The sequence below is a fragment of the Nakaseomyces glabratus genome, chromosome G (genome assembly GCF_010111755.1).
Source record: "Nakaseomyces glabratus chromosome G, complete sequence".
In the NCBI taxonomy this organism is placed as follows: Eukaryota; Fungi; Ascomycota; class Saccharomycetes; order Saccharomycetales; family Saccharomycetaceae; genus Nakaseomyces; species Nakaseomyces glabratus.
Window position 1 is genome coordinate 313,369 of NC_088957.1, and position 24,872 is coordinate 338,240.

A 24,872-nucleotide genomic window follows, 5' to 3' on the forward strand; every position below is an offset into this window, starting at 1 on the left:
CTATGCTATTTCATATATTGATCCAACTTCTGATAATCTTGAATAATTGATGCACCATCTATTTTAGCTCTTTTTTCAATTGCGGGGAGTAGTCATCGAAAAGTATCTTATTTTCATGATTTTTTCACAAGTGCTCCCTAAGTAGTCAAAAAGTTCCAAAATATCTTTCCATAATGAGTTAACCAAACATTATAGCATCAAGAAAGACAATGACAACCATTGTAACTTGAAACTATAGCTATCAATTTAAAAATATTAATGGATATTTAATCAAGGAAACGCATATACAGTGAAATTTTGCTTGGTATATAATGTTTTTGCATGTTCAATGAGTTAATAACTCTTATATAAATACTACCGGCAGTCCATACACAACAGGAGCAGCTCCGTTCAAGTATTTCAAGTGGCATACAGTCCTTGAATCAGCAACTGCTTGGGGAACCCCAGTAATCACTGTGTTTGGTTTCGCATCAAGTAAATTGCATTTCTCAAGCATCTCGATACTAAACTTGTCAATATCTTTGTCAGTAACATCCCAGAGGTTACCTAAGACCATAACAGAGTTACCATACATGTATGATTCCGCTACACAGTTTGGATTAAGATTTCCATTAAGCTTTGTCGCTGCTGAAGAACAACCCATTAGAAATACCGGAGGTAGCTTGTCACACCTTTCTATTGTACAGTTACGAACGTATTGCTCCCCCCCACCATGTCCTACATACAAAAATACCTTTGAATTAGTCAAATAGTCCATATATTCTTCCTCAGTTGGTTTTTGGTTGACTAAAAGTCGAGATCCAGCTCGACTATCCTGAATCCTTTCAAAAATATCCTTGAAGGTCTTTTCTGTCCGAACAAGGTCGCTATTGCTATTCAATATCATTGAAATATCGTTCGTCCTTTCAATTTTAACAGGTAAATTTCCTTTAATGCTAGACAATAAATTGGATAATATAGTAAGCGATGGTACTCTAGTAACTGAGCGACCTTTGAGTGGTTTCATTATTTCCCAAGGGAATGTATGACAACTGGGTCCCACAACTAAGAAGGTATGTTCGATTTTGGTGAATAATTTTTTGTTTACTCGAACCTTTCTGATCTCTTCTTCCAATAATACATGGAGTAACCCAAAATCTATTTCATCATAAGCATTTTCTTCACCTTTATGTGATAGAGTATCCAAAATAAAATAAATGACATCTTCAAGTGCAGTGAAAAATCCAAGATCACTAGGATCTAGATCTAACAATAAACTGATTATCCACTCATCCAGCTGTAGAAAATTTGCTCTGTTACAACAATTTCTCCTGCTAGGTAGTATCTGATTTAAAATTGCGGTTATCTTTGATTGAAATTCTAGTAGCGCATCCTTATCACAATACAATCCGTTTAATATACCAGATAACCCATTTAGCCATGTTTTCTCAATCCTCTCAATTAGATTGCCAAGTAATTCATCTAAATCATACCTTCGTTTCCACCAGTTGCGTACATCATTCTTGTCTTTTATAGTTTCAGTAACATTTTTGGATACACTTTCATTACTATCGTTAATTATCTTTTGTAAACTTTCTGACGCTTGTTGAAATGTTAAAGAATCTGCATCTAAATCCCTAGAAACATTTCGATCTATGGGTATTTTGGCCATGATATTTTTCGAATCCAGATTTGAAATTCTTCTTATTATCAGAGTATTAGTCAGTTTACATATATCAATGCATATTACTTCCACTGTGATATTACACAAATCTAGTAAACGGTCTTTTCCAATTTGCTCTTCCCAGTTAAGCGTTACATTTTTAGATTTCATAATCTCATAATTTGATGATTCGAGTTCAAATATAGTTTTACCATATATGTCGCAATTTTTATCGGCCAGTAAACTTTCATAAGTATGTGTTATTTCCGAAGGTAACTCATTTAACTGAGTGATTGTTTCTTCAATTAATTGCTTCCTCGACTCTGGTACTGACAGTAACGAAATTAGGTAAAAATAGTTTAGTCGGTAGATATCAGAAACCTTTAAAATTACGTTTCTTTCAGTGAGTTCTTGTCTCATAGCGTTAAATGTTGTAAAGAACTCGTCCAGTATATCCATTACAATGTGCTTATTAGTTTTAAAACTTGTCGGTCTCCGTTTGGGTGTCATGTTCGAGGACCGATTTGTGCTGTTTGATGATATCATCCCAACATCCAAAATATTGCTTAAACTCCCTGGTGATACACAATTCAAATTTGCTAAAATTGTTTCATTCAAACTTTTCAAAAATGGATCTGCATCAATCTCTAGTACTAATCTCTGGTTGATATGTACAATCTTGTTAAAGAAATTCATATTACTATATTGTGTTGGACATTCATCACAGATGTTACCGAGCTTAAGTTTCCAGCTCAAAAAAAAGTCGGTATCGTTCAGGTCATAACCGAAGTACAATCTTAGTGACTCCTGGATTTTATCATATTCTTCATTAATATATAAAAAGCTGGTAGTATTGATAATATCATGCTCTGCATTTAGATTATCAAAGACATAGTTTGCATTTTTCTTATGCGTCAACGCAGAATCATAATCCCCATTCTCTAGATAAAATTCAAATAAGAGAACATGTACTGAAAATAAAAAAATAGGTTGGTCAAAAACTGGCAGTAATTTTGTAACTTCTTTACAGTAATATTGAGCGCCCTTCGCAAGACCCACTGCAGTGTAGATTTTAATTAAATTGGAATAAGATGATACTAATTGATTCAAAACTGTTAATCTGTCATTTAAATCTAGCTTTTCAATTATTTTTAGAACAGATTTTCCAATTTTTAGACCTTTTTTACTGACCTCCACTGCATAAGAGTAGCACTTCTTTTGGTTTAACAAGCTGGCATAATAGTTAGCAAACTTAATATTGAAAATAAGTTTCTGAAAGTATTTATTCAGGTTAGATTTGTCATTAGTACTAAAATCCAAAATATGCTCCTTAATATCCTTGGGTACTCTTTCATTGCTAGAAGTAAAAAGTTCGGGTGAATCTTCCCAGGAAGCGTACAACAAACTCATAATTAAATGGTTGTAAATATCTTTCTCGTCATCAAATTTGATTTCTCCTTTTTGATTAGTAAATTGATCAAAAACATGTTTTGTCCTATTCTTTAATTTCAAACGCATACACGAATGAGCCTTATAAGTGATATAATCATTTGATAAAGTTTTGTAATATTCTGTTCTTTTCTCTAAAATTCCAACAACTGATAGAAGAAGTTTATGGTAGCCATTTATCGATAGATAGTTAAGCAGCTTTTTGATAAAATCGTTCTCGATTCTGGAGCAATAATTAACTTTATTATCTTTGGTAGCAAACTGACAAAATGTTTTAGTGACCTGCACCAGATACATTGTTCTTCCCTTTGCGATATCATTATTTAACAAATAGTTGCATTTCAGAAGCGGAAAAACGTCATACACAATGCCATCTTGATTACTACTATCGTTATACTCCTCTGAAGTAAGCACTTTTTCGGGGAAGAATGACGATTGAAGTAGTAAAATACAGGGCTCCATACACTCATTATTTGGGTACCTATCATTTGTAACTCCGGCAATTATTCCCTTCATTACTTCTGACTTGCATTCTAGGTTTTCCCACTTTAGAGTCCCGATTTTCCTTTTGACAATAGCGGCTATATATTCACAAACTGCGTAGACTTCATTAAAGTGCTCTTTACCGTCGAATAAAGTATGATGATAAAAAATTTGTAAAATTTTGTATCTGTTTCTAATCTCTTTAGTTGCAGAAAGAAATACATTGAATTTATTCAGATCAGATGGTTTGATTTTTTCGGTTTCTTTGTAATTCAATAACAACCTAGAAAATTCAAATTTAGATACCAGTAAAAGTAACTCAGAATTTTTTGTTTTCAGTGCAATGTTATATGCCACAGCCATGGTGTTCTCAAACGTTTTATGTAGAGAGTTTGTTGTACAAAACTGTATCATGGACTCGATAAGTTTTATAAGGGGAGAAATATCGTTAGATAAATACTTCACATTGCTATTCAGTAAGATTATTATCTTATCCAAAAATTTCAAGACTGGTTTCGATATCTCGTAGCATTTTATTTGAAAAATTGACAATATTCTTTGTATCAACAAAATGCTTTTCTCATCAAGCTCTTTCTCAAAGACTCTTCCCTCTTCAGCGATAATGTTGATAAGGTCATTTAATTGCTTGGTAGACATCATATACTTGTCAAAGAACCTTTCATTCCGCTCTAAATTAGTAACTACATTCTGTAAATTGAAAAATCCTTCTGGCACATGCTCAGCCGATGTACTAGAAAATAGTTGATCATTATTTGATTTATATTGCATCTGGTAACTGAAATAGAACATGCTCAAGTATCTTGATGTGAGAGTATTGTTTGAAGTCTTCTGTCTTCCTAACTGCTGTAAGAAAGCATCTCTAGTCATGTTTTTTATAAACTCATCATATCTGAAGTTAAATTGTGCAATATACTGCAAGAACTTCAATCCAAAAAGCAAACGATATTCCTTGAACTTAGAGTAGTAGTTAAGTATTAATTTAATTACAGTATTCTTCTTTAATTTATGATCCTCCAATAAAAGCTTTCTATCGTAGGCAAACAGCTTTATGACACTAATAATGCTCTCAGATACATCATGCTTTTTTAATAATGTTTGTAACACTAATATCTTCAATGAGGATAAGTATTCCTTATTGTTTTTTGTATAATCACATAGAAGCAATTGCTGAATCTCTGAAATGGAATTCCTATTTGTGTTATTGTATAATGAAATGATATTCCTGGATGCGCTATTCAAGCAATTACCATTGATTAATTTCACTATAAGTAAAAGATGTTGCTTTGTTATTAAATTAATAACTCGGAGACCATGTATGCGGTAATAATAGCTGTATGTGTTGCTTAAGGTAGTTTCGATCTCGCTTGATGATCCTTCATCGGAGACGGTAAGGTTTGAGACTGCATAAGATAAATTTGATACTGTATATTGGTGCATTAAATGGTGTGTACAATTATTATCATGTGTCACTCCCCGTTTAAGTGAGTGGGATAAAGTTTTATACTCATCACCTAACTGTGCATTCAAGTCAACTTCATGGAGACTATTATCAAATCGTACCATTGATTAGTAGGTAATCCAGCTTCAACTGTTCAGTTCAATAAAGTTCCTTATGCAATTTCACCACAAAAGTAGTATCAATCCGGTTCCTGCCCTGATTTTTTGTTTGTGTTTTGTATCAGTATAAGCAAAAGTTCAATATTATAATAATTGCAAATAAAAGCTGCTGCTTAACTTTTGAACATTCAAATAGTAAAAAAGTAAGCTTACTGGTGTAGGATATACACTATGGTTTTTCTTGGTTAACTCATGAAATATTATCTATTTATGGTGCTACTGTGTGTTTACATTTAGAAAATCCGAGAATGCATGGAAAAGGCGAAGAAAATCCACATAGCCATCAGATAAGTAAAGTGATGAGCTATGTCAAATTGTAGAACAAAATGAATTGCGAAAATATCCTTTTCAGCTTCTAACAGTTTGTTTAACAACAAGATATGTTTCATTTGAAGAATTTCTATGGTTCTAAACAATCGAGATAGAAAAAGATTAAGTATAACTTTAATTACTTAGAAAAAAACATACTTAACATAAAAATGTTGATGAATAGTGAAGAATATAAAAAAAATGGGAGCTATTTTCTAATTTACTTATTGATCATGAATATGTATGACTTGTTCTAATTGTTCAAAGCACTATCTACTCTATCGATCGCTGCCTTAATCTTCATACCAACACGACTACTCAACTCATAGTCGTCAGCATAATTTTGAGCTCTCAATAGCCATTCCTTACATTCGGATAAACCTTGCACTCCGTTTAGTTTCCAGCAAAATAAAGCACGTTCATACAATGCAGATGGGTACAGCCATGGGTCCTCGTTTTTCTTTACATACTCAACTTTCCCATCGGGTAATTCCTTGAAGAAAGTAGGTAGTACTTTCTGATCTAATAAGTCACAGCCTTCCTTGATTTTATCGGATCTTCTTAAACATAGAGAAACTAGTAAATCTCTGATCAAGTTTTGGTCAGGATCATTGGCTTCGACAGCTGGGTTTTTGTATTCAGTTAGCATCTTTTTGGAGATATCTAAATGCTTCTGAGACATTCTATTAAAACCGTTGTAGAAATAAGCGATTTCATATACAGGACCTGTGGCAATAGCATCAAGTGGATTTGTCAAGTTCAGTTTTACTTGCATAGCTTTGAATTGATCCACCTTTCTGGCAACAAATCTATCTAATGGCAGATTTTTGGATCTCCAGGTTTTCTTACCTAGGTAATCAACTGACTTGAAAATAAGAGTGGTTGCCTTTTCTTTATAAAATTCCTCCTTATCGCTCTTCAAGTCACCCATTTGAATCATTCTCCAGTTTTCCAAATAACAGCACCCTGCAAAGTAACTGTAGAAGGCGTGAGACCAATCGCTAATATCTAAAAGAGATAAAATGTCGTCAGCAGCTCTATCGTATTCATGAAGATGAATCAATGTAATAGCTCTATCAAAAATCATTAGTGTCTTAACCTGTCTCATTTGAATGCTATTTACATCAATAGAATCCATCAAAGCAACAGCGTCTTCTAATCTACCTTTACCAGAAAGCATTCTAGCTTCATTCAATAGCCACAGAGCACTATTAGGGAACAATGCACGCGATTTTAATAAAGCATCTTCCAATATTTTGCCTGGATGCAAGATTGTGTTGCTATCCATATGAAGATCATCGTCTTTTAATTTCAGAGATTCCATATCTTTAGTCATAGTAGATGTATCATCGTTATTTTCTTCCTGACCCTTTTTATCCTCAGTTGAGTTCAAGTATTCCTTCACCGAGGCGGGAACATCAAAGTCATCATCAGTAAATTGGAATGGGCCATCATAATAAAACATAAGACCAAGAAGGCCAATGCAGCCATGAACATTTCTGTGCTTGGTGGCCTTCCACACCAACCTCAAACCTTCTTCACGGGAACCACGGAATCCGACGGCTGAAAGGACGGCACCAATGGCAGGTGGTAATAATGAAAGAACAACTTGCAAAATACCAAAACATAAGTTAACACCGGAGTGAATAAACTCATCTATTGTGGCTTGGCTTCTATCAACATCATCAGAAAGAGGAAGATGCTCTTTGATTTCTTCCTTTGGCAAGGAGTTCATGGCTTGCAAACCCAAATCGTTTCTTAGCCTGTTGATTGCAGGTGGGTTGTCAATATGTGCCCCAGATAATCTCTTTGCACGCATTTTATGAACTTTGTCGGCGAATTCTAGTAGCTCTTTATCCTTGGCTTCTTCCTCAGTAAGTTTGTATGGGATATCAATCGAGTTAAAGATGTCACCTTCTGAAATGAAGCTAGCTGAGGAAGATTTACTTTCCTCACCATTATTTTCAGCATTTGTGATAGAAGCTTCATTGGCGGCTTTGATTTGTTCTAGTACCTCTTGTAAAGTATAGTACGCCTTTCTCAGCTTCAAAAGCGCCTTCGCAACTTCCATCATACTTTCACTAAAAATCATAAGCAATGCATGTAGAAGCAATGATTCAGTATATGTAACGGCAAAAACAGTACCTGGTGGATATTTACTGCTGTTACTCAAGTTTAGCTTTTCAGCATTAGCCTTGCTCTTTTGCGACAAGGTTTCGGCCTTGGCCAAAGTAGCAGAGGCTTTCTTCATCTCCTCGGCTTCAAAACTTAGCGTAGCCTCCAAGAATTCAATAACACCACGAGCTAGTACATTAATAGTCCTTTCATCTTCATTAGCAGAATCATCGCTTTCTTTTAGCAAATTTAGACCTCTCTCTGGATTATCGTCTAGAACATAGTCCATAGCACGCAAAGCAACCTCAAAGTCATACGCTTGCTGCAAAATTAGCTTGGTCTTCTCTTCCTGTGTAAGCTCTGGAGCTTTATTCCCTCCAAAGAAACTGAACATACTGGGAGGTTCTTCTATAAATTAATGTCTGAAGTGTATACTTTTTAAAGTTACTCCTGTTACCCGCTTTCAACAACTCCTAAGCGATAAAGATACTTTCTATAACTAATGAGTTTGAAGCAATGGATGATTTATAATAGTTACAAGAACAAGGTAATGTGCACCGAACAATATTTGACACCTCGACCTTCCTTTTATATAACTTCACCTATGTGCGCTACCTGCCCAATACTCTGCTGTTGGTTTGAAAACTCAACTAAGCTGGACCAAAGTTAGGAAACTGCTCATCTGGGGGGGGAGGCCAGGACCACCGCAAAAGTTGAGCAAACCCTCAGCCCATGATGGTGATAGAGAACCACCTTAGTGCCACCCCTTCTACTGTTTTGGCAGGGGAGATTTACTATTAACTCACTATTCACTACACAAAATGTTCACAGCTTCTTCTCTGTGAGTAGGGGGGATCAAGCTAACTTATCTCTTTGAAAGAAGTGGCCGAAGGGGGCTACTAAAGATGCGGTGCATAGAATATCTTCAACCAGGCTTTACTAGGACTGATGTTGAAGGAGCTTTATGGAAAGACCTTCCAGCTAGGGATAGTGCCCTCATTGGTGAAGTTGCCGCAACTCTCTTTTGTGTGAGTTTGCGATAATGGTTAGGAGAAAAAAGTAAGACTAATGTATAACTGCCCCCTTTATCTATAATGGAAAAGTGCGAGATGAGCAGTGAGCCTCTTCTGCTATTAACATTCTTGGGCCAAAAAGGGCATCTGATCTCGCGGTAACTGATGAAACTATCGACGGGCGTACTAAGATGTGCATTTACCTAAGCCTGCGAGGCTAAGAGACAATGTATAATTCAAGGTACGGTTCATTTTGTATATCTTAGGGACTGGATATGGAAATTCATCCGGCATTTAATATGAACCTATTGTGTAGGATATATCTTAACGTAGTATCTATGTGGGAATTATTAGATGTGGGGCATACCAGCCGGTGTATTTTATAAAATTGTAATTACTTGTTTATAAATGAAGTTATATTCTTCAAAAGTGTATTATGCGGAGAAATTAAACTGTAAGAAAAATGTTAGCGGTCATGATTGCAAAAGATTGGACTTACGAATAGTACAATAAAAACTATCAAAGAGTTGATTTTCTGTTAAAACTTCTCAGTCTTCAAGACCAGTTTACCTCTAGCCCTTTGTGTGTTCATATAAGAGAAAGCTTCTTTGCAGTTTTTCCAATCATACTGCTTGTCGACGAGACATTTGATTAAGCCGCTCTCTAGCAATTCACCACATTTCACCAGCCAACTGTCCTTTGTGTTAAGCTTTGAACTTGGATCGAAGTAGAAATGATGGTAATGGAAAGACCAAAGCATGGTACTGAACATCTTTCTAGCATTAGCACTTGGGTTATCCCATGAGTTGAATATATCTTCTTTATAGTTGGCAACATAGTCACCAACGGTTGTGATATAGGCACCGCCAGTCTTAATCAAATCCTTAGAGTGAGCAATGATATCATAGCCACCGACAAAGTCAAGAACGACATCAAACTTACCTTCCGTATAAGGTATAGTAACCTCCCCTTTGGAGTCATCATAGTCAACTATTTGTTGTTCATTGATCATTTGTCTCAAGGGCTTGCTTGACTTCCCTCTACAAGTCAAGTAGTTGATAAAAATCATTTCTTCAGCTATATCTGGAAATTTCTCCATTAGGTAGTCCGAGTTAGTACCTGAGGTGACGATGACCAATTTCTTTTTTAGGTTTAAATGGTATTTCAAAAGTTGAATCATGAACAAACCTACAGACGATGTACCACCATTAATTAAAACATTAGAGTTTTCGTTCAAGTATTTGTTCTTCTTTAAGTAGGACATGATATTGTAAGCAGTTCCCATACACCAGAGGGCACCAGCAGCTTCCTGTGGAGAAAGAGAAGAAGGTCTTGGTAGAATAGGATCGGTAGATGGGTCAACTAATATAGATGAAGCTGCGCAACCTTTGCCCAAATGAGGGTGGTAATAAATACCGTAAACTTCATCACCTACATTCCAATACTCACTAGCGTTAGAACCTACTTCTGTGATGACACCACTGTATTCTCGACCGAGTCCGATTTGACCGTAAATTGCAGAAGCATAACCGTTCTTAATCTTCTGATCAACTGGGTTGAGAGCAAAATAATTGACTTCCACAACGATCTTATTCTTTGGGACTGGCATTTTTATCTTATTATCGTATGTAAATTCAATGGGACCCTGTTTGGAATGGAAACATAGAGCTTTTACAGGGATGTGTTTAATGTGTCTTAAAGGTCTTGCTACTCTTGTTAGTTTTGGAGCATCCGGCTTGATTTCCTTTGGTGCTGGTGATTCATGCTCTACAGTCATCAACTGTAAAGTAGGGTCGTTCTTTAACTTATCAGACATTCTCTATTCTTGTGTGTATTTATCTGCTTATACTTCTTAAAAGATAAAAATAGCTTATTATGTTTCTTTCTCAAACAGGCAGGAAGATATTTTTCTTTCTGATTATCTTTTGTATCTTTGACAATCTTTTTATAAGCTTTATACTAGTCCCAAAATATTAGGTGGCTGACTGTTCCAAAATAGACCTTACTCTACTGTTAGATTGAGATAAAATCGGTTTCTTTTAGTTCCAAAGAGTACAATAGATTTTTCTTTTCAAACTTATCTCTTTTGTCTAATTGTTATCTCTGTTCAAAACTACAATACGTAAAAAGAAAAGCATTAGTTTTATAATACATATGTTCAAAAATCGGTCTATGAGCAGCTAAATCCCAAGATCTCCATAGCTAGTAGCAATCCACTGTCTTTCTGATATGTTTTCATCATGCGAAGCTGTGTTTGCAAAAACAAACATTGAGCAGGTAAACAGATCAAAGGAAATGAGATGAAAAAAAACAAACACACTTTGGACCCACCGAGCTTGTACGTATTTTTTAATTGCGTGTATGAGTATAAAATGCCGTTAAAAAAGGAAAGAAAAAAAAAAAAACCGAAGCAATTACTTTCAACTCATCGCAACAAAAGGTAAACTCAGAACGGGATTGGAAAAAAAAAAACGGCGCAGGGATCTGGTACAATTTGATTTCGCAAGTTTTTCAATTATCCCGCAATATTGGCAAACTTTTTCCAGGAAAATAACGCAATGACGTAGTGGTATTAAGTGATATCCATTATTTCAGTCAGTATCCTACTACTTTCAGGATATCCATTTATATAGTTGTCTAGGTACGGGAAACCTTGTGAGACGTAATGTAAATCAGCTTACATGAACTCATAAACACATTTTTTTTTTTCATATTGGGTGTGATGAAATTTTGTTTAAGTCATGCTATAGACATGTGAAAAAGATGTATAGTATCTCCAAAACCACACAAAAATGCAATAGTATCAATCAGATGATGCCATTTCTAAATGTAATCAAATAGATTGCTTCCTATTTATGTATTTTTTCAAAGTGGGTTTGTATTTTTATCACTGTAAGATCTAGTGCCGGATAACAGTGGTTCGTAGCCCCTTTTTATAACCTCTATTTTATAGTTGTTATGTCTGTTGCTTGAAGATGGCAACCCCTGAGGGATAGTACAGGCTGAGGGGGCTGGGCGGCTAAACGTAAACGATTTTCAGATCAAGGATATAATTAAGGGGGGGAAGGATAAATTGAATTAGATTACCAGAAATGGTAACAAAAATAGATGATATTTGGTGGGGGGGATTGCAATCCCTAAGTAGTTCAGGGACATAATAATTAAGAAAATCCTACGGGATATTCTTGGGTGCGCTATTTTCAACTACCCATTTCCTATTGCAAGGACTACTAAATTGCCATTAATTAACCGCGCAAAGGGAAGCAAGGGAAGGGGAGTTAATTAGCAAGTGTAAATCCGAGGTTCTGAGAGAAACTAGATGGAACCAGTATCACACTCTATATTCATAGGGATGGTGAAGGCACTTTGGACAATGGAGATCCCCAGCATCATTGCAATGTAGTCCTTTATTCGTGCGGTAATTTCTGACGGACACAACTGAAAAATTCTGCATTTTTTTTTCACTTTCTCGTCGCTTCAGGTTTCTTCCAGAACGTTCAAAACGTTTGCTTTAAAGACACTCCTCTGCGACACTTTTACTGTACTCTAGTCAAAAGATACTCTCAGTGGCCGCACCACAAAAAATGGAAGGAACCCTTGAACGAATGGGGTAATTTTTAAGGGACGCAGGATGCTCAGAGTAGGTAATAAGGGCTAAATGGCCGAGGGGAAGGAAGAAGAAATGATATAGTCAGAAAAGGTAGTGCGTTTGTTTCAGTGGGGGGGAGGGAATTAAATGAGAGAAAATGGAAGAGCTCACCAAGAAAGAGTGCAGAGAAAGCAAAAAAAAGAAGTGCGGAATGTTCCAATTTAGAAGCAGGATATTTTTAAGGGCTGAGCGGTTATTCTGGGAGTCATCCTCCTTATTATTAACTTTCGTTGTTCTAGAAGGTGCCAGACCCCCCCCCTTACCCGATGTTGGCACTCTAAGAAAACACAGAAGAGACAAGAGATGATTAGTTAATTTTACTGGCTGCGGAGTTACCACCCCCCCTTAAAGAACTCCCCTTATAACAATGTGGCTACAGTGTCGCTAATGAATAGAGCTATAAGCTGTAAGGTGCAGCCTCAGAATGATTCGCAGGCAATGGTATTATGGGATTTCGATTGTGTTTGTTCTCTGAGAAGCTATGAGAAGCTATGAGAAGCTCTGAGAAGCTCTCAGCCATCACTAGAATGTTCCTGCATGTTCTGTTGAATTGGGTGTACTCAATGCAACTGCACTCCCACACTCAATTGGTAGAGGGGGGTGTAGAGGAGAAGCGCACAAAACCCTCAAATATGTTATGGTAATCCAAACGATGCCGGATACCGGTGAAGGGGGAGGGGATGGAAAAGTATATAAAGGGCAGATACCAATCAAAGAATCTCAATTGTCTCTCTAGTCCAGTAAAATACTACAACAAATCATAGTAAAAAAAAATAAATACAAAAAAAAAAGTACAAATGTCTAAGGCTGTTGGTATTGATTTAGGTACTACTTACTCATGTGTTGCACACTTCGCTAACGATCGTGTTGAAATTATTGCTAACGATCAAGGTAACAGAACTACTCCATCATATGTTGCTTTCACAGACACTGAGAGATTGATTGGTGATGCTGCTAAGAACCAAGCCGCAATTAACCCTAAGAACACAGTGTTCGATGCTAAGAGACTGATAGGGCGTAAGTTCGATGACGCTGAAGTTACAAATGATGCTAAGCACTTCCCATTCAAGGTGATAAATAAGGATAGTAAGCCAGCTATAGAGGTAGAATTCAAAGGTGAAACGAAAACTTTCACCCCAGAAGAGATCTCTTCTATGGTCCTGGGTAAGATGAAAGAGACCGCTGAGCAATTTTTGGGTACTACTGTGAACGATGCAGTGGTCACCGTGCCCGCTTACTTCAATGACTCCCAAAGACAAGCTACTAAGGATGCTGGTACAATTGCTGGTCTAAATGTGCTACGTATCATTAACGAACCTACAGCAGCTGCTATTGCTTATGGTTTGGACAAGAAAGGTGCTAGCGAGCATAATGTTTTGATTTTCGATCTTGGTGGTGGTACCTTCGATGTTTCCCTATTATCCATTGACGATGGTGTCTTCGAAGTTAAGGCTACTGCTGGTGATACTCACTTGGGTGGTGAAGATTTCGATAACAGACTAGTCACTCATCTGGCAAATGAATTCAAGAGAAAGAACAAGAAGGACCTAACCACCAACCAAAGAGCACTAAGGAGATTGAGAACTGCAGCAGAGAGAGCTAAGAGAGCTTTGTCTTCTTCTTCTCAAACTTCAATTGAAATTGATTCTCTCTTTGAAGGTGTCGATTTTTACACTTCTATCACTAGAGCCAGATTTGAGGAGTTGTGTGCTGATTTGTTCAGATCCACCTTGGAGCCAGTAGAGAAAGTTTTGAGAGACTCCAAACTAGACAAGTCTCAAATTGATGAAATTGTCTTGGTCGGTGGTTCCACCAGAATCCCAAAGGTTCAAAAGCTTGTCTCTGACTTCTTCAACGGTAAGGAGCCAAACAGATCCATTAACCCAGATGAAGCAGTCGCCTACGGTGCCGCTGTTCAAGCCGCTATCTTGACCGGTGATCAATCCTCCAAGACACAAGACCTTTTGTTGTTGGATGTCGCTCCATTGTCTCTTGGTATTGAAACAGCTGGTGGTATTATGACCAAGTTGATCCCAAGAAACTCCACAATCCCAACTAAGAAGTCTGAAGTCTTCTCCACTTACGCAGACAACCAGCCTGGTGTTTTAATTCAAGTCTTTGAAGGTGAAAGAACTAAGACAAAGGACAACAACTTGCTAGGTAAGTTTGAATTATCTGGTATTCCACCTGCTCCAAGAGGTGTTCCACAGATCGAGGTTACTTTCGATATTGATGCCAATGGTATCTTGAATGTCTCCGCTGTCGAAAAGGGTACTGGTAAGTCTAACAAGATCACCATCACCAATGATAAAGGTAGATTATCCAAGGAGGATATCGAAAAGATGGTTGCCGAAGCTGAGAAGTTCAAGGCTGAAGATGAGAAGGAAGCTGAACGTGTTCAAGCAAAGAACCAATTGGAATCTTACGCCTTCTCATTGAAGAATACTTTGAATGAGGCCAGTTTCAAAGAAAAGGTCGGTGAAGAAGACTCCAAGAAATTGGAAACTGCTGCCCAAGAGACCATTGACTGGTTAGACGCATCCCAAGCAGCTTCAACCGATGAATACAAGGACAGACAAAAGGAATTAGAGGCCGTCGCCAACCCAATTATGAGCAAGTTCTACGGTGCCGCTGGCGGTATGCCAGGTGCTGGTGGAATGCCTGGTGCTGGTGGTATGCCTGGTGCTGGTGCTGGTACCGGTGCTGCTGATTCCGGTCCAACCGTTGAAGAAGTTGATTAAACGATTGACTCATTTATCTGAGTTTGTTTTTTTTATCTCACGACTGGAGATTATGTTGTATTGTAATCTTCACGTGTTCGGCTCCATTAATGTTTTTAAGATTAGTTGGATAACAAAAAATTTTCTTTATATATGAATAATTTATAAACTTTAAGGTGTATTTAGGATTAAATGATATATTTTATTATCTTATTCTTTAAATGAAACAGTTCGCTACAGTTCGATCAAGAATTTTTTAACTATCAAAATGGTTCAGCTAGTTCGCCACTGAGTTACCAATCATCAGTCAGATGCAAAATTACTCGAGAATCTTTGACAGATTATTACATAGCTGGATATTGAGAACATATAACCTTTCTTCAACAACCAAGCGGGATACTTGAATTGCTGATATAATATTCGTAGCTATATGACTAATTCATAAACATATCTTCGTACGTCGACATTTCCACACTATTATTTTTTTTCATATTCCATTTTGCGTCAAAATCAGCAATTCATGCTTGAAAAAAAAATTTCAACGATGTCCATCGATTTTAAGCAATGTGATACCATATAATTGTATATTATAACCTTTTTAATTTATTGCAGTTTATTTTACTTTTCTTGCTTTATTGTTCATATAGTAGGTAAAAGACATAAGAACTAAATAACTATGGCTGAAGCATCTGCTCATTTTTCCTTCCCAAAGGAAGAAGAGAATGTTTTGGCATTATGGAACGAAATTGATGCCTTTCACAGGTCTATGGAATTAACTAAGGATAAACCAGAATTTTCTTTCTTCGATGGTCCTCCATTTGCTACTGGTACCCCTCATTATGGTCACATTTTGGCCTCTACCATTAAGGATATTGTTCCAAGATATGCCACCATGACTGGCCACCACGTTGAAAGACGTTTTGGTTGGGATACACACGGTGTTCCAATTGAACATATTATTGACAAGAAGTTGGGTATCAAGGGTAAGGAAGATGTCTTCAAGTATGGTCTAGATAACTACAACAACGAATGTAGAGCGATTGTTATGACTTACGCCGACGAATGGAGAAAGACTATTGGTCGTCTAGGTCGTTGGATTGACTTTGACAATGATTACAAGACTATGTATCCATCCTTTATGGAATCTGTATGGTGGGCTTTCAAGCAATTGCATGAAAAGGGTCAAGTCTACAGAGGTTTCAGAGTCATGCCATATTCCACCGGTTTGACAACCCCATTGAGTAATTTCGAAGCTCAACAAAACTATAAGGATGTTAACGATCCAGCCGTTACCATTGGTTTCAACGTTATCGGTCAAGAAAAAACTAAACTTGTTGCCTGGACCACCACACCATGGACTTTACCTTCCAACTTGGCTCTTTGTGTTAACCCTGAATTTGAATACGTTAAAATATATGACGAAAACAAGGACTGTTACTTCATCTTGTTGGAGTCTTTGATTAAGACCCTGTACAAGAAGCCAGCTGCTGAAAAGTACAAGATAGTTGAGAAGATAAAGGGTTCTGAGCTTGTTGGTCTAAAATATGAGCCAATTTTCCCATACTTTTACGAGCAAATGAAAGAAACAGCTTTCAGAGTTATTGCTGGTGATTATGTTACTGCTGATTCTGGTACTGGTATTGTCCATAATGCTCCTTCTTTTGGTGAAGAGGATTATGCAGTTTGTTTAGAAAATGGTGTTATTAGTGAAGATACTGTTGCGCCAAACCCAGTTGATGACAACGGTAAGTTCACTTCCGATGTCACTGATTTCGCTGGTATCTATGTCAAAGATGCTGATAAGTTGATTATTAAGCACTTAACTGAAACTGGTAACCTACTACTAGCTTCTCAAATTCGCCACTCTTACCCATTCTGTTGGAGATCAGACACACCTCTTTTGTATCGTTCAGTTCCAGCTTGGTTTGTTCGTGTCAAGGAAATTGCTCCAAAAATGTTGGACTCTGTTATGAATTCTCATTGGGTCCCTAACACCATTAAAGAAAAGAGATTTGCTAACTGGATCGCCAATGCTCGTGATTGGAACGTTTCCAGAAACAGATACTGGGGTACACCTATCCCATTGTGGGTCTCTGACGACTTCGAGGAAATTGTCTGTGTGGGATCCATTGAGGAACTAGAGCAACTGAGTGGTGTCAAGAACATTACGGATCTACATCGTGATAAGATTGATCACATCACTATTCCATCAAAAATGGGTAAGGGTGATTTGAAGAGAATTGAGGAAGTTTTTGACTGTTGGTTCGAATCTGGTTCTATGCCTTATGCTTCTCAACATTATCCATTTGAAAATACCGAGAAATTTAGTGACAGAGTTCCAGCTAATTTCATTTCCGAAGGTCTTGATCAAACAAGAGGTTGGTTCTACACCTTAAGTGTTTTGGGTACGCATTTGTTTGGTGAAGTCCCATATAAGAATGTTATTGTTTCCGGTATTGTCCTTGCCTCTGACGGTAGAAAGATGTCCAAGTCTTTGAAGAATTATCCTGATCCAAACATCGTTCTAGAAAAGTACGGTGCTGATGCATTGAGATTGTATTTGATCAACTCCCCAGTTTTGAAGGCAGAAAGTTTGAAGTTTAAGGAAGAAGGTGTCAAGGAAGTTGTTACTAAGGTTTTATTGCCATGGTGGAACTCTTATAAGTTTTTGGAAGGTCAGCTTGCCCTTCTAAAGAAGACTTCTGATGTTGACTTCAAATACGATCCAAAACTATCTAGTGACAACGTCATGGACAGATGGATTTTAGCTTCTATGCAATCTTTAGTTCAATTTATCCACCAAGAGATGGCAGTCTACAAGTTGTACACTGTTGTTCCAAAGCTACTGCATTTCATCGATGAGTTGACAAATTGGTATATTAGATTTAACCGTCGTCGTTTGAAGGGTGAAAATGGTGTTGATGACTGTTTGAAGGCTTTGAACACTTTGTTCGATGCTCTTTTCACTTTTGCTCGTGCTATGGCTCCATTCACTCCATTTTTAGCTGATGGTATCTATCAAAGACTAAGAGCATACATCCCAGAAGAAGTCTTGGCTCAATTTGGTCAAGACGGTAGGTCAGTACATTTCTTAAGCTACCCAGAGGTTAGACAAGAACTATTTGATGAAGCCATTGAAACTGCAGTTGGTAGAATGCAGTCAGTTATTGACTTGGGTAGAAACATTCGTGAAAAGAAAACCATTTCTTTGAAGACTCCATTAAAAACTTTGGTTATCCTGCACAGTGATGAAACATATCTAAAGGATATTGAAGCCTTGAAAAACTACATCATTGAAGAACTAAATGTCAGAGATGTTATTATTACTACTGATGAAGAGAAGTATGGTGTTGAATACAAGGTTGTTGCTGACTGGCCTGTTCTAGGTAAGAAGTTGAAGAAGGATGCTAAGAAGGTTAAGGATGCTTTACCAAAGGTCTCCAGTGATGAAGTTAAACAATACATGGAAACAGGTAAGCTAGTAGTAGATGGTATCGAACTTGTCGCTGGTGATTTGAACGTTATTAGAGGTTTACCAGAATCTGCTGCTGCTAACGGCCAAGAAACAAGAACTGATCAAGAAGTTTTGATCATTCTGGACACAAATGTGTATGAAGACTTGAAAACGGAAGGTTTGGCCAGAGAGTTGATTAACAGAATTCAAAAATTGAGAAAGAAATGTGGCCTAGAGGCCACTGATGATGTTCTTGTTGAATACGAATTGGTAAAGGACACTATAAATTTTGAGGATGTTGTCAATACCCACAGAGACATGCTAACGAAGACCTGTAGATCTAACATTGCCTTATGTGATGGTTCCAAGGATCACGCTCTTGTTGACGAAGAACAAAGTATCAATGACACCATCTTCAAATTGAAGATTTTCAAGTTATAATTGCATAGAAATATCAACGCATGAAACTTTTCACACTGGTACTGGTTGCTTCTATTCAAGCTAGTCGTGAGAACATTTACTTTAAAGTTTACTGTACTATACCATTATAGATCATCTCTGATGACAATTGATAGATATTCTATCTGGAAGATGACTATCTATAGATTATATAAAACTAAAATACCATTAATTTAAGTATAAAATGAACTTATCAATATGAAATGATGAAATAATTAGGAATTCAAAATTGTATTATCACTTAGCAAATATTATCACCACTCAATCAGATGTTTTGGATTATCATCTTACTGGGATGAGCTGGGATGAGATGGGATGAGATGAAACTTACAGAAATAATAGTTAGTATGGAAACAATAATTGGATCTCTATTACATCGCAATTAGACAATACGTTATTTATAACATCAGAAAGAACACAATTGAGCAGCCAATGTCAGAAAGCATTGATCAAGAAAGTGACCTTAGCTTCCATACAGCGATAGAGGAGCCATTTACAAGCTTAACATCTACACCACACAAGAGTAGCAATGGATGGGTTAGTTACCCAACTAATGAAGGCAAGGATAGTACAAATTCAAGCTCACCCAACCTTGGAAATGAATCTATAGTGAATGATATTATTAGTCGCAGGCGAAATGCTAGTTCTGGGCCTGCTAACAATCTGTCACAAAGTGCAAGAAGAGATACAGAGAACAAGAAACTGAAAGAACTGCGAAGGTTAAAGAGGCTTCAAAAAACTATTAAAAATAGAGGTGGTCTAGATAATATGCGAGACTTTGTACTGAATAGCGAAATTGATGCTGAATATGCTAGGTTAGCAAAAGAAGCAGAGCAATTTGCTCTTCCAATCGATGAACTGGAAAGAATCGAGAAACAAACAGAAGAAGATTTGGATGATGATGAAATCCTTGAATTTATAGAACAACGAGATAAATATCAGTATGAGCTTGACCAAATATTAAATGAGAATATTGCAAAGGAAGGACTATAAGTGTTTATATAGGCAAAGTAATGTACTCGTAATTGTGATTATAAAATATGATATTCTAATTGATTCGTTCATGCATGCTATGATTTTAACTATTTAAGTTTTATTGATATTTACCAGGACAAATATTGTACGGTAGGTCGAAAATAATTAGAAGCTTTTCTCAAACGATTGTTTAATTGTCACGACCTTATGATTCAAAGATTCAAGCCTGTTCTTTTGACAAATTTGTTGATTGGATCGTTGCTAACTTCATATTGTGATAAATTATTAATTTCTTCGTAAGTAAAAGCATCTCTGACTTTGGCATCATTTTCATACCAGTTTTTGATTAGGCTAATCATTTCCTTCTTGAATAGTTCGTTTACTGAATCAGATGTTTCAATCAAATCCTTGATAATATAATATAATTTACTGTACGATATGCCAGCAGAAATGAAAATTGAACTTATAAACCCCTCTCTGACATACTTTTGAGGCAACGATTGAATAATATCACAAATGATAGGGAAAAGTTCGGTAATAGGGAATACATATTCAGATGTGTGGACTGTTCTACCTATTTTTATCACAACGTTCGATAATAGATTCAAGAAGTTAGTAGTTTCATCTGGATTTTGCTCAAAATTAACTTCTTTCTTCAAAGAATCAAAAAGTTCATGCCATTTAGACATTATTTCATCTTGATCCCTAAAATCAGAAACCTTGAAAATACATATGCATATTTCATGATAACCTAATGGCTCAGCATAGTCATTGAACAAATCGCTGACCGGTAAGATTTTACCTTCTAAATTGGTTTGTAACTCTGATTTTGTAGTTGGGTCTATTCTTGAATCAGATAATACCAATGATAGGATATCTTCTTGTACAGTTGCAATGTCCAGAACTTCCTGTATATCACTGGCCAATTGTATCATTTTTTGTTTTTCGCTCAGCTGGCAGGCGCTATTACAGAAACCATTTGCTCTTGAAAGACATTCAATTCTTTCACTTAGCTTTATTTCGAAATTAGAAATGGCCAGAGAATACAATACTTGGGCAGCTTGATAGTATCTAGATTTTTTCGATAGGTAGATCCACATAATATTCGAAATTTGAAGAGAACTCTGCGATTTTTCTTGTAAATATGGTAATATGAAACGTGTGTCCAATTGTAAAATCTTGTCCTCATTATTCTCACGGACAAGCCAGTCATACATATGATAATGGAAAAGTTTATCGTTGTAGTTAAGAATAACCCTATAAGTCTCCGTTCTCATGGCAGCAATATCTGTCTCACTACAAACAGAAGCAGTAGGATATGAAAGGTTTGGCGATACTGATAATTGATCAACCTTTACTAACACTTCAAAAACTAAATCATAAATTTGAATTCTTCTGTCATAGAATTTTTTTCTTTCGTCGTTTATTAATGATCCATTATCCACATATTGAGCTGCTAAATTTCCCTTGTCAATAGCATTGGCTATATTCAGTAAAAATTCGATTGTCTTCGCATAGCAATCCAAGGACAGCATAATGGAGGTTATTTCCCTTAATTTTTCCATTGATAGGCATTTGGCTATGCTTTCAAACAATTTGACAGCACTATTTAAATGCAATTTTAAGGTATCACTGTCTTTCAGACCTATTTCCTTAGCTTTTCTCAAATGTTCGGTAGCTCTGAAGCTCAAAATATCATCACTTGAACAAAATGAGCCACATCTCTCCTGTAGTGCACTGGCGATATATTCAATTGATGTCCCTCTGCTTATATTCCTATTGATTATAGAGAGTAGAATTTCTCTCAGTAGAGATCTAGTATTTTCATTGGGGGAAAATAGATCCTTGAATGTTAATCTTGATAGCTGCAATTGAGTGTTCCTGTTCAAAAATCCAATTATATCCTTGAATGCTGCGTAAGGATTTTCGATACCTTCCATCTCACTTTCTTCAAAAAGGACATTTAAAAAAGACAACGCTTCCTTCATAGATTGAACAAGTTTGAATAGTGAATTAAAGGCTATGCTTTCCGCTTGGTTTGCAACATCTTCAGATTTGTCAAAAGTTTTGTATCCATTTTCAGTAACTACGTTTGCTGATGACACTGTAGCGATTGTGTCACCATATTTTGTAAAAAACTCACCTAATATAGAAATGGATGACAAGTAGTATTCGATATCGGATTTGGACACAGAAATATTTGTGATAACATTGTTTTCTTTGGAACTATTGTTTGTTTGGGATGATGTTACCTTTGGGTCACTAACAAAAACATTTTTACGCCAAACATCTCTGAATAATCTTGTTATTAACAGTGTAGAACCGTAAAATCTGGGTGATAATATAACATCATCTACGTCATATCCTACATCGTTTTCTGAACGAGAACTATGTTGTGATCTTAAAGTGTCTAATGACATAGTTGATTTTTGAGGTGTTGTCGATGATAATGACGATCTTGACAATAACGAAGTAACAATATTCCTGCTGTAGGATGGTTTGATGTCAATAGCACCTGGAATACCTACTGTATAGAATGTTAAGGCCTTTGACCTTAATAATTCCGATTTATCAAACTTACAAGTAACAAATAATGCCGACGAGCATGCTTCTGTTAAACCATAATTCAAAATAAATGGGAGAGGATTATCAATTAGACTTTCAAAGATTTCATCTGGTGTTCTGTATCTGTATATCTCTAATGAAGAATTGGTCAAAACTGCAATCTTAAGCTCCTCGGATGAATATTGGGTAGCAAAGGTATTAGCATATCCCTCAGGCTTATTGCTGGCATTGAAAGTTTTAGTCAAAACTTTAATTTCTTTAACTGGAGATACGGTATCAAGAAAAGTGGCATTCTCGACGTATTTGCCGAATGTCTTTAAGATACCATAATCAGGGACAGATACAAATAGTTTGTTCTCTGGTTCTGTGAACTTGTTATCTGATGGCGTTGTGTTGTCCTTATTTTGGTTAGCATTGTTATTGTTTTCATTATTTTTGACAACGGCAGAGAAAAAAATTCCTGGAGAGATAATTTCAGCAGAAGTTGTAGTTTCTAATAGAACAGATGATTTTTTTTGGAATTTCAAAACTACAGATTCTGTAGAGTTAAGAGTGGAGTAGAAGGGCAAACTTCTCTTCTGCTGTTCTAGTTGCTGTTGTTCTAGTTCTTTCTGTAAAATTTCTGGGGTTACCGAACTTGGAGGGAATTTTATTGATTCTAGCCTCAAAGCTTCGATGGAGGTTCTACCAACAAAACCGTTGAAGTACAATCTAACTCCTCCGATAGTGATTGCTACCAAGAATAAGTTGCCATTCTCTGCTTGTACTACAGGAGACAACTTCGCCAACTTGAGGTATTTTGGAGCCAAGATTGGCGCACCCCTTGCTGTTGTGGCACCAATAATTCTTTTTATATATGATGGTTCAACAGAGATAGCACCTTCGAGAGATTTCCCCGTTATGATATATGCATGTATCTTTGAAGTGGATGAAAGTGTGTATAAAATTCCTCTAGATTGGTCAATAGTAATTTGAATAATGCTCTCTTGGCCATGCGAATTACTGTCATCAAACATAGACTGCACTAAGTTACTACCAGGCAACTTGGATAAAATATTTGTTGGCAGTAAGCTTGAAAAAGTTGATTGTGTTCTACAGCTCTTAGTACATTTACTATTAAACCAATCGTCAGAACCTGTATATTGTAATTCCCAAACATTTAATCCGTTTGATTTACCACTGAAGAAGATTTGACCGGTTTTCTCGTAACAGGTAATATTGTTTACATTCATTCCTTGTACATTAACTGACATTCCAGTGTTGAATATACTCAACTCATTAGTCTCCTTCTTGTATGAGACAGCTAAGATGTAGATATCGAATACAGTTGCCACCACTAAAAGATGTTTGACATGGGAAACAAATGTATTTGGTTTTGGTTTAACTAATTGTATCTTCAAAATTGCATGTTTTATATCATCAATTGTCTGATATTCTGTGCTATCATTGATATTCCATAATATGATTCTGTTATCAATGGTAAACCAACAACGGTCTATTTCTGGGAATATACCCATATCACTTTTTAGCTCAGTATTTGAGGCTTCCTGCAAGATGTCATCCGGTATGCTTACAACTTTTTGTCTCTCGAAAGGAGTAAAAGCACCTAGTCCACCAACTTCTTTAGTGAAATTGTAATTAACACCGTTGTTATAATAGGATCTCTCATCTAGGATAGGTGTGTTAGCATCCATTCTGTATAGATGATCCACGTACTGGCTAGCCAGTTCTAATGGCTTAGCAGATGCAAGCCCTGGGATTCTGACATGTTCTGTAGTTGTAGTCAAAATAGATGAATCCAGGCTTGGTGGATAGTTGAGTGTTGATCTAATCCCAACATTTGTAGATAAAGGACCAGGAGTCTTATAAGTAGTACCCATGTTCCCTGTAGCTACACCATTGCTACTTCCAATTATGTTGTTATTAGTAACTCCGTTCACCTGTTGTGCATCAACAAATTGAGTGGCACCATAATCATATCGGTTTTTCAAAGGTGTGGAGTACATCTTTTTTATTTACTTTCTCTGAAATCAACCCAATACTTATCAATCTTCAACCACAAAATATGGCCAATATTTTCCCAGAAAAGAATGTAACTAGCTCTAGCTCAGAGTTGATCTGGTAAAGTCGAAATTGCTTAGCTTCAGAAGATAATAATAGTGTTCTGAAACGTACAGATTGAATGGTATTAGTGAGCGTTTATAAATTTTCAAAACGCTTCTATTTCCTCTACTTATGATTTTGGTTCCAGTTAAGTATTATTCAAAGTTCCGCCTTCGCTACTAAAAAAACTTTAAAAAAAACACCAGTCCTTTCACAATTTACCACAGACTAACTCCCTGGGAATATGCCGCAATCAAAGTCCAGTTTGAAATGTACCTAATTCTAGCCAATTGGTGCA

At 36.5% G+C, this 24,872-nt stretch overlaps 7 protein-coding genes across 7 annotated transcripts; 3 read left to right on the plus strand and 4 right to left on the minus strand.

Annotated features, from left to right (window-relative positions):
• Window positions 1-343: 343 nt before the first annotated feature.
• Window positions 344-5,158, minus strand: ESP1 (separase; the record flags this gene model as incomplete). Its single annotated transcript, XM_446503.1, has 1 exon — window positions 344-5,158. One exon carries the CDS (start codon window positions 5,156-5,158, stop codon window positions 344-346), a length of 4,815 nt encoding a protein of 1,604 aa, XP_446503.1.
• A 616-nt stretch (window positions 5,159-5,774) lies between these two features.
• Window positions 5,775-8,030, minus strand: GVI51_G03113 (uncharacterized protein; the record flags this gene model as incomplete). Its single annotated transcript, XM_446504.1, has 1 exon — window positions 5,775-8,030. One exon carries the CDS (start codon window positions 8,028-8,030, stop codon window positions 5,775-5,777), a length of 2,256 nt encoding a protein of 751 aa, XP_446504.1.
• Window positions 8,031-9,187: 1,157 nt separating this feature from the next.
• Window positions 9,188-10,465, minus strand: AST2 (Ast2p; the record flags this gene model as incomplete). Its single annotated transcript, XM_446505.1, has 1 exon — window positions 9,188-10,465. The coding sequence occupies one exon, from the start codon at window positions 10,463-10,465 to the stop codon at window positions 9,188-9,190; it is 1,278 nt and encodes a 425-aa protein (XP_446505.1).
• Window positions 10,466-13,095: 2,630 nt separating this feature from the next.
• Window positions 13,096-15,039, plus strand: SSA4 (Hsp70 family chaperone SSA4; the record flags this gene model as incomplete). The annotated part of the gene is made up of 1 exon (XM_446506.1): window positions 13,096-15,039. The coding sequence occupies one exon, from the start codon at window positions 13,096-13,098 to the stop codon at window positions 15,037-15,039; it is 1,944 nt and encodes a 647-aa protein (XP_446506.1).
• A 655-nt stretch (window positions 15,040-15,694) lies between these two features.
• Window positions 15,695-18,913, plus strand: ILS1 (isoleucine--tRNA ligase ILS1; the record flags this gene model as incomplete). Its single annotated transcript, XM_446507.1, has 1 exon — window positions 15,695-18,913. The coding sequence occupies one exon, from the start codon at window positions 15,695-15,697 to the stop codon at window positions 18,911-18,913; it is 3,219 nt and encodes a 1,072-aa protein (XP_446507.1).
• A 450-nt stretch (window positions 18,914-19,363) lies between these two features.
• RTT105 (Rtt105p) lies at window positions 19,364-19,924 on the plus strand (the record flags this gene model as incomplete). The annotated part of the gene is made up of 1 exon (XM_446508.1): window positions 19,364-19,924. One exon carries the CDS (start codon window positions 19,364-19,366, stop codon window positions 19,922-19,924), a length of 561 nt encoding a protein of 186 aa, XP_446508.1.
• Window positions 19,925-20,118: 194 nt separating this feature from the next.
• Window positions 20,119-24,477, minus strand: GVI51_G03223 (uncharacterized protein; the record flags this gene model as incomplete). The annotated part of the gene is made up of 1 exon (XM_446509.1): window positions 20,119-24,477. The coding sequence occupies one exon, from the start codon at window positions 24,475-24,477 to the stop codon at window positions 20,119-20,121; it is 4,359 nt and encodes a 1,452-aa protein (XP_446509.1).
• Window positions 24,478-24,872: the final 395 nt, after the last annotated feature.